A 15,287-nucleotide genomic window follows, 5' to 3' on the forward strand; every position below is an offset into this window, starting at 1 on the left:
CCTCCCTCCTGTCTGTCTGACTCTCTCCCTCCCTCCTGTCTGTCTGAGTCTCTCTGTCCCTCCCTCCTGCCTGTCTGACTCTCTCCCTCCCTCCCTCCCGTCAGTCTGACTCTCTCTCTCCCTCCCTCCTGCCTGTCTGACTCTCTCCCTCCCTCCCTCCTGTCTGCCCGCCTGTCTGACTCTCTCCTGTCTCCCCCCTCCTGTCTGTGTGCCTGTCTGTCTCTCAGGAGAAGAGGATCTCCAGCCTTGACTCCTCTAACAGTCGTTTGATGGCCGCTCTGACTCAGTTGAAGGAGCGCTACGCTGTGACATCACAGAGGAACGGCCTGTCTCCTAGCAACACGTCCTCTCTGCAGATCACAGAGAACGGAGAGTTCCGGAACTCCGGCATTTAATCAACCAATCACAGAGCGGGATCTGACCTCTGACATGACTCCACCCCTCAGTTCATATTTTAGTTTTGCATGTTTCCTTTTTCAACATATTCTGATGTCAGATCCGTTTTTCATTTTGCTACTTCCTGAAACTTCTTGATTTTAGCTCAACTTCACCTGTATATGGCTCTGGTCTAATTGGACTAACTGGAACAACTCCACCTGTATATGGCTCTGGTCTAATTGGACTAATTGGAACAACTCCACCTGTATATGGCTCTGGTGTGACTGGACTAACTAGAACTCCATCTATATATGGCTCTGGTGTGATCAGAATAAGGCTATACATACAGTTTTGGTCCAAGTGTTGTAACCTCGTCTGTATATGGCTCAGGTGTTTTTTTGAAAGTTAAACTGTATATATTCATCATTTTTTAGGCTCTTTATGTTTAGAATCTGTCTAAAAGGAACAGTCCAACACTTTAGTCTCGGCCATGACGCACAGAGTCAGATCCGGTCCTGGAAGCAGGGAGGAGCTGTTAGCTTAGCTCGATGTGTTGGTTGTTCTGGCCTTCCGTAGTTCAGAGAATTTGCCGTTAGTTTGTTTCGGAGAGTTTACTTATTTTAATGTTCAGATTTATTGTAAAACAGTAAACATTTACAATTGTGATGAAAAGTTTGTGAACACACACTCCACTGGATTCTACTGGACCCTACTGAACTCTACTGGGCTCTAATGGACTCTGCTGGACTTTACTGGACTCTAATGGACTCTGCTGGGCTCTAATGTACTCTGCTGAACTCTAATGGACTCTACTGGGCTCTAATGGACTCTGCTGGACTTTACTTGGCTCTAATGTACTCTAATGGACTTTACTTGGCTCTAATGGACTGTAATGGACTCTAATGGACTCTGCTGGACTTTACTTGGCTCTAATGGACTCTGCTGGACTCTAATGGACTCTACTGAACTCTACTGGGCTCTAATGGACACTACTGAAATCTACTGGGCTCTAATGGACTCTACTGGAGGGCTCTAATGGACTCTACTGTACTCTAATGGGCTCTACTGGACTCTACTGTGGCTTGTATCTGTTCTTGTTATTTATTATAAAGAGATGCTCCAATAAACTATTAATCTATTAAACTGTTGATATGGTGATGAGTGACACCTCACACACATCCATCAGACAGGTTTTATTTATTAGAACAAAGCAGTGAGACTTAATGTATAAACAGGAAATGATGTCACTCTTTTTCGCGGTTCCAACCCAGGAACCACCCGGTGAAGGTCGATGGTTCAAATCCCTGTTTCACCGTCACAGTCAGGGTACGAGGGTCTCTGTCAGCCGGGTCGCTCTCCAGGTACCTGACAGCTACACACAGTTAGCTGATAGCATCACAGTTAGCTGTTAGCATACAGGAACACCTGGACCAGGTGTACACACCGTTAGCTGTTAGCATCCAGGAACACCTGGACCAGGTGTACAGACAGTTAGCTGTTAGCATCCTGAACAACTTGGACCAGTGTTACACACAGTTAGCTGTTAGCATCCAGGAACACCTGGACCAGGTGTACACACAGTTAGCTGTTAGCATCCAGGAACACCTGGACCAGGTGTACAGACAGTTAGCTGTTAGCATCCTGAACCACCTCGACCAGGTGTACACACAGTTAGCTGTTAGCATCCAGTAACACCAGGACCAGGTGTACACACGGTTAGCATGACAGTTAGCTGTTAGCATCCTGAACAACTTGGACCAGTGTTACACACAGTTAACTGTTAGCATCCAGGAACACCTGGACCAGGTGTACACACAGTTAGCTGTTAGCATCCAGGCAGTGGTGAGCCGTCAGGGCCAGCTAGATGATGATTCGATTAGATAGATTAGATACTTTATTCATCCCCAAGGGGACATTTGTCTGTGGCAGCATCAAATGAAGTTACACAATAAAATAAAAATATTAAGTATGGAAAATGCACAATATATACAATACAATAAAATCGGGGAAATTGGGGAACTCAAACGACTGTTGGGGCAGTTGGGGAACTCAAACGACTGTGGGGCCGGTTGGGGAACTCAAATGAGTGTTGGGTGTTGGGGAACTCAAATGAGTGTTGGGGCATTGTCGAACTCAAACAAGTGTTGGGGTGTTGGGGAACTCAAACGAGTGTTTGGGCGTTGGGGAACTCAAATGAGTGTTGGAGGATTGGGGAACTCAAACGAGTGTTGGGGCGTTGGGGAACTCAAAGGAGTGTTGGGGCGTTGGGGAACTCAAAGGAGTGTTGGGGTGTTGGGGAACTCAAACGAGTGTTGGGGTGTTGGGGAACTCAAACGAGTGTTGGGGCGTTGGGGAACTCAAACGAGTGTTGGGGCGTTGGGGAACTCAAAGGAGTGTTGGGGCGTTGGGGAACTCAAACGGGTGTTGGGGCGTTGGGGAACTCAAACGAGTGTTTGGGCGTTGGGGAACTCAAACGAGTGTTGGGGCGTTGGGGAACTCAAACGAGTGTTGGGGCGTTGGGGAACTCAAACGAGTGTTGGGGCGTTGGGGAACTCAAACAAGTGTTGGGGCGTTGGGGAACTCAAACGAGTGTTTGGGCGTTGGGGAACTCAAACGAGTGTTGGGGTGTTGGGGAACTCAAACGAGTATTAGGGCGTTGGGGAACTCAAACGAGTGTTGGGGCGTTGGGGAACTCAAACGACTGTTGGGGCGTTGGGGAACTCAAAGGAGTGTTTGGGCGTTGGGGAACTCAAAGGAGTGTTTGGGCGTTGGGGAACTCAAAGGAGTGTTTGGGCGTTGGGGAACTCAAACGGGTGTTGGGGCGTTGGGGAACTCAAACGAGTGTTGGCGCGTTGGCGAACTCAAAGGAGTGTTGGGGTATTGGGGCAGTTGGTGAACTGAAACGACTGTGGGGGGCGTTGGGGAACTCAAATGAGTGTGGGGAGCATCTCAAAGATTAACATATCATAGTTTCCTTTCTCACCTCATCTACAGGAGCAATTTTGGGGTTAAGTGTCTTGCTCAAGGACACATCGACACGCGACAAGCGGAGCCGGGGATTGAACCGCGGATCCTCTGATTGAAGGACGGCCACAGTTGCCCACCACACACATCACCTGATGATCCCCTGAACACACCTGAACAAACGTGACACACCAGCTGACATAATGAGCCTGAAGCTCTGCTACTGAAACCTGAAACCTGTTGAATTGATAATAATCATATTCAACTACATGAGCACACGGAGCTTAATAGAAATGTGATAAAGTGTATATAAATATATATTTATACATACGTATATATGTGTATATACATGTGTATATATGTATGTATATATGTGTATATATGTATGTGTTTATACTGTATGTGTGTATATATGTGTATATATATATATGTATATATATATATATATATATGTGTGTATATACAGTGGTGTATAAAGTACCCAAAAGTCATACTTGAGTAAAAGTAAAGATACCTTACTGGAAAATGACTCCAGTAAAAGTCACCTATTAGAATACTACTTGAGTAAAAGTCTTAAAGTATCTGATATTTATTGTACTTAAGTATCAAAAGTAATTTTCTGATATTAAATGTACTTAAGTATTGAAAGTAAAAGTACAAGCAAATGCTGTTAATAAAAAAGCAAAGGCTCAGAATTTTGAGAATTATGAAGTTTATTCTTTTAAGTGCTGTGGCACCATGACCAAGGACATGGAGCTGTGTTGAACATAATTGGGTTGGCTGTGAGCCATCCAGGAGCAACAATGTTCAACATAATATATTGTACATAAGTATACTTTTGCATCTACTATGAACTTATCATCATAATTCTCCGAAAAGCAATATGACACTATGAAGGAGTTGTAACAGTGCGTTTATAAGTATGCTCATTCTGACTAGAGGATGTAGAGGGCAAATGCATCATATTGTGTTCAGCAGAACATATCCACTTGATGCATCAGGTCACTGTTGTGAGAAAGGACACCTGCCTTGTAAACTCCTATGGGCCTGATTTGAACACAACAGGCAAAGGTTTTGCTCAAGCTGAATCTGCAATTGGACGACTACTACCATCATAACTCCATCTGATCATCCACAAAATGACTCAAATATCAAAACATGATCAATACTAAAGTAACAACCCAGTCATTACTTGAAACTGAAAAATGTCCTGTTCATCTTAAAAAGAAGTTGTTTTCAAAATTGCGAGAATTCCGTCTCGCTCTTCTTGGGCTGAAGACTAGTCCTGATGCTAACTAGCCTTTCACAGGCCGCTGAGGCAGGTAGAGGTGTGTTCAGCTTCACAGACAGCTTTGCACAGCTGGGAAGGATTTCCCTAATGCTAACCCTAATGCTAACACTAATGCTGACTCTAATGCTAACCCTAATGCTAACACTAATGCTGACTCTAATGCTAACCCTAATGCTGCGCTCTCGCGGCTCCTGTCAATCCTATGGTGTGGTGGCTAGCTACCGTTAAGTTAGCTAACGTTAGCTAACTAGTGCTGCAATGATTATAGCTAAGATGACTCAAATCAACAACATCTCACAACTGTCAACACTTCCTCAGCTCACTAACTCGCTGGTGATCCACGGGAGTTGGTCTTTGTCACCACTGTAGTTTGTTGCGGGAGTAGCAGGTGCTTCCATTTCTGCTTCCGTCATGAAATCAGTCATCGTAGAGTGGAAGGTAGTCGCTCCCTAGCTATAGCATATGGCATCCTGGGCATCACTGGGAATCAAAACACCGCGGCTTTGAGAGCACTTGTTTGCAATTGCGCATTAACGTGATTAACCAATGATTTAACTTGCAAGCTAGGACCACTGATTCACCAAACCTGCTTGCTTGCAGTCTGTGTTCCACCACAGTCCCCGACGCTGGTCTCATGATTCATGTTGTTTCTAAAGATAGATTTGATTTTGTAGCGAGTAACGAAGGTTTCAGGGGAAATGTATCAGATTAAAAGTCAGTTTTCTTTGCAAAATGTAGCGAAGTAAAAGTAAAAGTCAACAGAAATATGAATAGTAAAGTAAAGTACAGATATCCAAAAAAACAACTTAAGTACAGTAACGAAGTATTTCTACTTCGTTACTATACACCACTGTGTATATATATGTGTATACTGTATATGTATATATATATATGTATATATGTGTATATGTGTGTATATATGTGTATATATGTGTGTATATATGTATGTATATATGTGTATATGTGTGTATATATATATGTGTAAATATGTGTGTATATATGTGTGTATATATGTGTGTATATATGGATATATGGGTGTATATGTGTGTATATATGTGTATATATGTATGTATATATGTGTGTGTATATATGTGTAAATATGTGTGTATATATATGTGTAWATATGTGTGTATATATGTATGTATATATGTGTGTATATATGTGTGTATATGTGTGTATATATGTGTATATATGTATGTATATATGTGTGTGTATATATGTGTAAATATGTGTGTATATATGTGTGTATATATGTGTGTATATGTGTGTATATATGTGGATGTGTATATGTGTATATATGTGTATGTGTATATGTGTATATATGTGTGTATATATATGTTTAAATATGTGTGTATATATGTGTGTATATATGTGTATATATGTATGTATATATGTGTGTATATATATGTGTAAATATGTGTGTATATATGTGTGTATATATGTGTGTATATATGTGTATATATGTATGTATATATGTGTGTGTATATATGTGTAAATATGTGTGTATATATATGTGTAAATATGTGTATATATGTGTGTATATATGTGTATGTGTATATGTGTATGTATATATGTGTATATATGTGTGTATATATGTGTGTATGTATGTGTATATACTGTATGTATGTGTATATATGTGTGAATATATGTGTATATGTGTATGTATATATGTGTATATGTGTGTATATATGTATGTATATATGTGTATATACTGTATGTATGTGTATATATGTGTGAATATATGTGTATATGTGTATGTATATATGTGTGTATATATGTGTATATATGTATGTGTATATGTGTGTATATATGTATCTGTATATGTGTGTATATATGTATGTGTATATGTGTGTATATATGTATGTATATATGTGTATATATGTATATATGTGTGTGTATATATGTGTGTATATATGTGTGTGTATATATGTGTAAATATGTGTGTATATATTTATGTGTAAATATGTGTGTATATATGTGTGTATATATGTGTATATATGTGTATATATGTATGTATATATGTGTGTATATATATTTGTATATATGTGTGTATATATGTATATATGTGTGTATATATGTGTGTATATATGTGTATATGTGTATGTGTATATGTGTATATATGTGTATATATGTGTATATATGTATATATATATGTGTATATATGTGTATGTGTATATTTGTATGTATATATGTGTGTATATATGTGTATGTATATATGTGTATATATATGTGTATGTGTATGTATATATGTGTGTATATATGTGTGTATATACGTGTGTATGTATGTGTATATGTATGTATGTATGTGTATATATGTGTGTATATATGTGTATGTGTATATGTGTATGTATATATGTGTGTATATATGTATACATGTGTGTATATATGTGTGTATGTATATGTGTATATATGTCTGTATGTGTGTATATGTATGTGTGTAAGTATATGTATATGTGTGTGTATATGTGTGTGTATATGTGTGTATATAAGTGTATATATGTGTATATATGTGTATATATGTATGTGTATATGTGTATATATATGTATGTATATATGTGGGTATATATGTGTATATGGGTGTATATATGTGTGTATATATGTATGTGTTTATGTGTGTATATATGTATGTATATATGTGTATATATGTATGTATATATGTGTGTATATATGTGTATATATGTGTGTATATATATGTGTATATATGTATGTATATATGTGTGTATATATGTATGTGTATATGTGTATATATGTATGTATATATGTGTATATATGTGTGTATATGTGTGTATATGTGTGTATATATGTGTGTATATATGTGTGTATATTTGTGTATATGTATGTGTATATGTGTATATGAATGTGTATATGTATGTGTATATGTGTGTATATATGTATGTGTATATGTGTATATGTATGTGTATATGTATGTATATATGTGTGTATATAGTATGGATGTATATATGTGTATATATGTATGTGTATATGTGTATATATGTATGTGTATATGTATGTATATATGTGTGTATATAGTATGTATATATATATATGTGTATATATGTATGTGTATATGTGTATATATGTACGTGTATATGTATGTATATATGTGTGTATACTGTATATGTGTATATGAGATAAGAGATAAGGTGATCGATTCTAATCAGGACCGACTCATCTCCAACGAACCAACTAAGTTAAAGTTATTTAATGACGTCTTCTCGAGATAAAGACATCACACTGTAGTAATGTTGCTGTATGACGTCAGAAGATCAGTTTCACTGTGTTTCTGCTGTGTTCCGCGCCACACACGAAAGAAGAGGCGGTGAGGCGCGAGCCTATGGCCAAATCCCAATGTCCCCCCTTACGGACTCACAGACTTTGAGGCGTGAGGGTTTAGGGATCTCCCACTGTCAAATCGTCAAGTGTTTGAGGCTCTCGCAGACATTACCCACAAATCATTGCAATGTGACATTAAACGGGGTAACCAGTGGACGCATGGAGACATAAAGAAAAAGGTAAACAAGAGGACGGCTCACGTGTGTTCAGCCTCTCATATTAGGCTCGTTCGACATAAGCCAGGTGTGCGCAGAATCGATCACCGGTGATCGGCGCACAATGCATGCTGGGTAGATTTGCGTCCGACTTGCTCTGATGTCATGACAACGTGCGTAACGATGATCTCACGTGAGCGAGGTGGCCGCAGATTTTAGAGCCAGGCGCTGCAGTTGCTCTCCACTGACTGCGTGACCCCAGGGCATGATGGGAAACTTCTTGCTGTCTTCGGATCAAAGAGCTGATTGGCTCTTAGATTTTCTTTAGTGGAAAATGTGGCTCGTCTGGTGCCCACAACGTCGGCTGTTCGAGCCTTGGCCTTTGACATGTGTCGCCTGTCAAAGACAGCCCACTGCTCCCCATATATAGGGATGGGTCAAATGCACAGACACATTTTGGGGTTAAGTGTCTTGCTCAAGGACACATCGACATGCATCGACTAGCGGAGCCGGGGATCGAACCACCGCTCCTCTGATTGAAGGACGGCCCTGCGCTCCACTTAGCCACAGTCACCCAAGATCAGCTCTAGACTATGGCTGTGTGGCATAAAACCTTGTTGGTAAAACTGGATGTAATACAAGCATCAAGAATATGTAGTGGGGTCTTTAAAACAACATCTGTGCCGGCATTGCATGTAGAAATGGGGGAAATGCCGCTGGAGTTGAGAAGAATATAGATAATGATGACATATTGGGTCAGTTTACAAGGACATAACCATCCAACAATAAGTGCTGGGAACATGACAACAGGCCAACAAAGAGCTTTGGTTGGGTTGTTCAGAAGAAGGCTAGTGAATTAGGTTATAGGAGTTATTCTCCAGCTGTGGTCCAGCTGTTCCTCTTTGGTTACTGCCACAGCCTGGAATAGATCTTGGCCTCCTTGAACTGATGAGAGATGAACGTGCGGGAAACTGTAAGATCTTCAAGTCATACATCAGTTACCACAATTAAATACAGATTTATGGATCTAAAGACCCTAAAACTGGTAGAACAGCAGCAGCAGTAATCCCAGAATTCCATTATGAGTGTGGGAAGAGACTCAGTGATGATGTATCTGTGTTTACATGTGAGATGATGGCCATAGAGTTATTGCGTTACAGTGGGTAGAGGACGTCAGGCCAGAGAGAGTGGTGATTGCATCAGACTCATGTGCAGTGCTAACGAGTTTGACATGTTGCCACTCCAGAAGCAGAGAGGATCTACTGTTTGAAATACTACAATCATTTTTAAGAATCCATCAAATGCGGATAGCGGTTCATTTAGTGTGGGTCCATGTTGGAGTCGCTGGATGAGAAGGCGGATAAAGCTGCAAAAAGGTCTTTGAAGATTGGGAGAACAATCATTAATGTAAATATAAGTAAGTCAGAAGCTAAAGTGGTGATTAAGGGACAAATCAAAAAGATATGTCAGAACGAATGTAATAAAGGGAGTAAAGGAAGATATCTGTTTAAAGAGGAACCATTGGTTGGGAGCAGGATCTAGTGGACGAACTAGAAAAGAGGAGACGATTATGACGAGACTAAGGAACGGCCATACTGGTCTGAACAGTTCCCTCGATGTTATTAGAAAGCATAATAATGGAAAGTGTACATTTTGTGGAGAAGAAGAAACCGTGGACCATGTTTCATTGTCCTGTCAGAGGTACGAGTCAGAGAGAGAAGTTTTGAAAAAAGGTCTAAGAGAGATTGGAGAGGAAAGCTTGAGTGACAAATGTTGGAAACTTTTTCTGGAATATTTAGAGTCAACAACACTAACGAATAGAATTTGAGAAAGAAATGTATTATTATTCATTTTTTCGATTTTATTATTTTATTTTTTCTATATATGTATATATATATATATATATATATTTATATACATATCTTTATTCATTTACACACATATGTGTATGTATGTGTGTGTATATATGTATATGTATTTCTTTTCGTGTGGTTGTCGTATTAGAGTCCTTAGTCCACTCCAGATTAGTGGGAGGCGGTAATGCACCCGAAAGCTGTTTGCCAACCGCCAAAAAAAGCAAAAGAAGAAGAAGAAGAAGAAGAAGAAGAAGAAGAAGAAGAAGAAGCAGGCGGCTGAAAACGGTCCGACTTGAACGCAGTTTTTTGTCAACGCCCCTTTCTACGTCCGCCTGCTCTCGTCTGCTTTCCAGGCGAGGCGCAGTTCATCTCGAACGAGCCTATTAAATGTACTCAGAAACATTAAGGGTTAAAGATGGAACAAAAAATAAACATGAAATCAGAGAATATTTATTTATTTATTCATCAAATATTAGATTTTGTCATTGAAGCTGTTTTGACAAAAACGAGTAAATAGATGATATGAAGTTACCTCTCATCTAGTGAGGAAAGAGCCTGAAGACGTTCACATCAGGGAGTACAAAGTATACAATAAATACACACAATTATACATCATAGTTATTGTAGTTTTCATGGGAACGTGATATGTTGCAGCAAAGTGCTGTCCCGTTCATATTTACACCATCTCAAGCCCTCACAGCCTCTCACACTCACCCACTCACCAGGTGACCTCAGTGAGTCCTTGAGGGTTCAGGGTTTGAGGGTTTAGGCGGACGTTGGGATTTATTATTCTGAATTATTCTGTGATCAAATTCATTGTGTTCTTATATTTTGAAAACTTCTCCCCGGATGTTTTTATTTCGTTGTTTCCGGTCAGCTGTCAATGAAGATGTCAACATGTCGCAGAAAACCGGGTTTAACCGTGCTTAACCGGGTTTAACCGGACAGTCGATTTTAGCGGAAGAATGGACACGTTCAGTAAGCTAAGCAGCATGCTGCTGCACGTGCTAGAGACGGTGAGTTAGCAGCTAGTTAACGTTAGCTTACCTAGCATCGTTAGTGATCGATCGATGACGTCATTGATCAGTCTGTCCACGTTGTAAAAGTTATTATTCATAATTATTACTTCTGACTGACGTCACTACACAGGATTCAAATCTTCAGAACTTTTTGCAGATTTCATCTGTCCCTCTCAACCCGTCTGTCTCTCTACCCGTCTGTCCCTCTCAACCCGTCTGTCCCTCTCAACCCGTCTGTCTGTCTCCACCCGTCTGTCTCTCAGAGGGAGCCTACAGTGGACCTGTTGGAGTCCTTTGTGGATCATTGGAAATCAATCACAAACTATTACATCAAGACGACAGGTGAGGTTTCACCTGAGACACAGTTACCTGTTCACACCTGATCAGCCAATCAGATTCACCCTGTGTGTGTGCGCGCGTGTGTGTGTGTGTGTGTGTGTGTGTGTGTGTGTGTGTGTGTGTAGATGACAGTCGTCCTGTCAGACAGACAGACATCCCCTGGTGTCTCGGACACATGTTGGACATCCTGGTGTACGAAGAGAAGCAACAGGTAACGCACTTGTCAGGTAGAAGTACAAGTACTCAGACTGTAGTACTTGTACTGTATAGATCATCAGCTGTATAGATCATCAGCTGTATTGATCTTCAGCTGTATTGATCTTCAGCTGTATTGATCTTCAGCTGTATTGATCTTCAGCTGTATTGATCATCAGCTGTATTGATCTTCAGGTGTATAGATCATCAGGTGTATAGATCTTCAGCTGTATTGATCATTAGCTGTATTGATCATCGGCTGTATTGATCATCAGGTGTATTGATCATCAGGTGTATTGATCATCAGGTGTATAGATCTTCAGCTGTATTGATCATCAGCTGTATTGATCTTCAGCTGTATTGATCTTCAGCTGTATTGATCATCAGCTGTATTGATCATCAGCTGTATTGATCTTCAGCTGTATTGATCATCAGCTGTATTGATCATCAGCTGTATTGATCATCAGCTGTATAGATCATCAGCTGTATTGATCATCAGCTGTATAGATCTTCAGCTGTATTGATCATCAGCTGTATTGATATTCAGCTGTATAGATCTTCGGCTGTATTGATCATCGGCTGTATTGATCATCGGGTGTATAGATCATCGGGTGTATTGATCTTCAGCTGTATTGATCATCAGCTGTATTGATCATCAGCTGTATAGATCTTCGGCTGTATTGATCATCGGCTGTATTGATCATCGGGTGTATAGATCATCGGGTGTATTGATCATCGGCTGTATTGATCATCGGGTGTATAGATCATCGGGTGTATTGATCATCGGCTGTATTGATCTTCAGCTGTATTGATCTTCAGCTGTATTGATCTTCAGCTGTATTGATCATCAGGTGTATTGATCATCAGGTGTATAGATCTTCAGGTGTATAGATCATCAGCTGTATTGATCATCAGCTGTATAGATCATCAGCTGTATTGATCATTAGGTGTATTGATCTTCAGCTGTATTGATCATCAGGTGTATAGATCATCAGGTGTATTGATCTTCAGCTGTATTGATCATCAGCTGTATAGATCAGCTGTATTGATCATCAGCTGTATTGATCATCAGCTGTATAGATCATCAGCTGTATAGATCTTCAGGTGTATTGATCTTCAGCTGTATAGATCATCAGCTGTATAGATCTTCAGGTGTATTGATCTTCAGCTGTATAGATCATCAGGTGTATAGATCATCAGGTGTATAGATCATCAGCTGTATTGATCTTCAGCTGTATAGATCATCAGCTGTATAGATCTTCAGGTGTATTGATCTTCAGCTGTATAGATCATCAGCTGTATTGATCTTCAGCTGTATTGATCATCAGCTGTATTGATCATCAGCTGTATTGATCATCAGGTGTATTGATCTTCAGCTGTATAGATCATCATCTGTATAGATCATCAGCTGTATAGATCGTCAGCTGTATAGATCATCAGCTGGATTGATCATCAGCTGTATTGATCATCAGCTGTATTGGTCTTCAGCTGTATAGATCATCAGCTGTATAGATCATCAGCTGTATTGATCTTCAGGTGTATTGATCATCAGCTGTATTGATCTTCAGGTGTATTGATCTTCAGGTGTATTGATCATCAGGTGTATAGATCTTCAGGTGTATAGATCATCAGCTGTATTGATCATCAGCTGTATTGATCTTCAGCTGTATAGATCATCAGGTGTATTGATCATCAGGTGTATAGATCATCAGGTGTATAGATCATCAGGTGTATAGATCATCAGGTGTATAGATCTTCAGCTGTATAGATCATCAGCTGTATTGATCTTCAGCTGTATTGATCTTCAGGTGGAGCACACAGGACCTTGTCTGGAGTATCTGCTGGAACACAAACTGTTAGAGACTCTGTGCACTCTGGGTAAAGCTCAGGTAACAATAGATCAATATAACTATTAATAATAACAGATAATAAGATAATAATAATAATTCATACAAAATAAATAATTCCTCTCCTCCTCTTCCTCAGTACCCCCCCGGTATGGTCCAGCAGGTCTTCCTGTTCTTCTCTAAGTTCTTGTCTCAAATCCAGAAGCCTTTGTTACAGCTGGTTAACGTCTACAGACCTGTGCAGGTAAACGTTACACCTGGTGTGGGGTGGGGGTGGGGAGGAGGAGTCATGTGACCTAACAAGCTGCTCTAATTCACTGATACATAATAAAGTCATGATGATGTCACTGTCTGACATCACCTCTGTTCCGCCCCCAGAAGCTGATTGGTCTGTGTGCACTTCCTGGTTCCCAGACTGAGAAGGAGGAAGCTCAGTTCTTATTGGTTCTCTGCTCCAGAGTCAAACAGGATCCGCCCACTCTCAGATACGTCTTACAGGTAACGACCACAGCGCCCTCATCACTAATGGAGTCATTAATAATAATAATAATAATGTGGTGATGATCCCTCTCACAGAATCAATAAAACACTTATTGATCCGATCACATTTAAATCTCCAGATTCTGGATCAACCAGCAGCCGGGACATCAGCTTCTGACCAATCACAGCCCGGCACACAGCCGTCCAATCACAGGACAGAGCCGCCCGCCGCAGATATATACATGTATATATACATGTATATATATATATATATATACATGTATATATGTATATATATATATATATACATGTATATATATACATATATACATGTATATATATACATATATGTATATATATATGTATATGTATATATATGTATATGTATATATATATATATATATATATATGTATATATATTGATGTTTGATAAATGGATCACAGGAAGCTGAAGTGATCCATCATGTGATGAAGGACTCAGGTGTAATGGTGGTCTGATACCCTGAAGTACAGCGTCGGTGTATTTTACTGTGTACTTGTACAATACCTGAGTCTGATTCAAGGTTTTATTGAGACTGTCAGTCCTCGACCTGCAGACTAGACTCATCTCTGTGAGCAGTTCTGTGTGTGTTTACTGTGTACTATATGGAGGAGGAAGAGGAGGAGGATCCTTCTTTTCCTCTTCCTCCTCCAGAGCTCCTGATAACCGGAAGCAACATTAATCTAAATATGAATTCAAAGAGAAAAGACATAATTATTATTCTCTTAAAAATGATAATAATACTATGTATGAATATAAAGGTGAATAAAGACATGATTATTGTGTCAGACTGATTATTTTTGGATTTATTAAGAATTTCAATATCAGGACGGTCCCGGGCTTTTATTGTGAAGGTCCGTACCGGATGCATGAGTTCCTCCCTGCAGCGGAGGAGAGAAGAAGGAAAGGAGGAGAGCTGAAGGTCACATCTGGAGCATCTTCTTCAGCATCATCGATACAGCGTTCTGATCATCGATCAACGGCTGCACGAGGACAGCGGCATGACGTGAGACAGGTCGACCGGAGCGACAGACGGATCGGCTGCTGCATCTCTGCTGCCTGTCTGTGTGACTGGTTCTCCTGCAGCTTCTCCTCAGTCTCTCTCTCTCTCTTTGCACCTGGCTGTCTCTCCGCGGCCATGGGGAACCGTGGGATGGAGGATCTCATCCCGCTGGTGAATAAGCTCCAGGACGCCTTCTCGTCCATCGGGCAGAACTCGAGCCTCGACCTCCCGCAGATCGCTGTGGTTGGCGGGCAGAGCGCGGGGAAGAGCTCGGTGCTGGAGAACTTCGTGGGGAAGTGAGTCTGTCTGAGTCTGTGAGTCTGTCTGAGTCTGTGAGTCTGTCTGTGAGTCTGTCTGTGAGTCTGAGTCTGTGAGTCTGTCTGAGAG

The 15,287-nt window shown here is 40.3% G+C and overlaps 2 protein-coding genes across 2 annotated transcripts in view; both read left to right on the forward strand.

Moving 5' to 3' along the window:
• LOC116401026 (disabled homolog 2-interacting protein-like) overlaps positions 1-1,521 on the forward strand; it is a 22,351-nt gene extending 20,830 nt beyond the window's left edge. Inside the window, exon 19 of the mRNA XM_031879201.1 lies at positions 228-1,521. Coding sequence (XP_031735061.1) covers positions 228-395 — 168 coding nt within the window. The 3' untranslated portion in view covers positions 396-1,521. The remainder of the gene's footprint in view (positions 1-227) is intronic.
• Positions 1,522-10,854: 9,333 nt separating this feature from the next.
• On the forward strand, positions 10,855-14,866 carry LOC116401032 (protein FAM160B2-like). Its single transcript, XM_031879209.1, has 8 exons — positions 10,855-10,993; positions 11,260-11,338; positions 11,461-11,546; positions 13,339-13,419; positions 13,517-13,621; positions 13,756-13,875; positions 13,998-14,101; positions 14,785-14,866. The coding sequence occupies exons 1-8, from the start codon at positions 10,943-10,945 to the stop codon at positions 14,864-14,866; spliced, it is 708 nt and encodes a 235-aa protein (XP_031735069.1). The 5' UTR covers positions 10,855-10,942.
• The last annotated feature ends 421 nt before the right edge of the window (positions 14,867-15,287 follow it).

Source organism: Anarrhichthys ocellatus, unplaced genomic scaffold (genome assembly GCF_004355925.1).
Source record: "Anarrhichthys ocellatus isolate YVR2014 unplaced genomic scaffold, GSC_Weel_1.0 scaffold235, whole genome shotgun sequence".
NCBI classification, from domain to species: domain Eukaryota; kingdom Metazoa; phylum Chordata; class Actinopteri; order Perciformes; family Anarhichadidae; genus Anarrhichthys; species Anarrhichthys ocellatus.

Excerpts from the sequence above, each read along its gene's own strand:
- LOC116401032 (XM_031879209.1), top strand. The coding sequence starts at position 10,943 with ATGGACACGTTCAGTAAGCTAAGCAGCATGCTGCTGCACGTGCTAGAG. Across the intron at positions 11,339-11,460 it reads CTATTACATCAAGACGACAG|ATGACAGTCGTCCTGTCAGA; the intron begins GTGAGGTTTCAC and ends GTGTGTGTGTAG. Across the intron at positions 13,876-13,997 it reads CTCTCAGATACGTCTTACAG|ATTCTGGATCAACCAGCAGC; the intron begins GTAACGACCACA and ends TTAAATCTCCAG.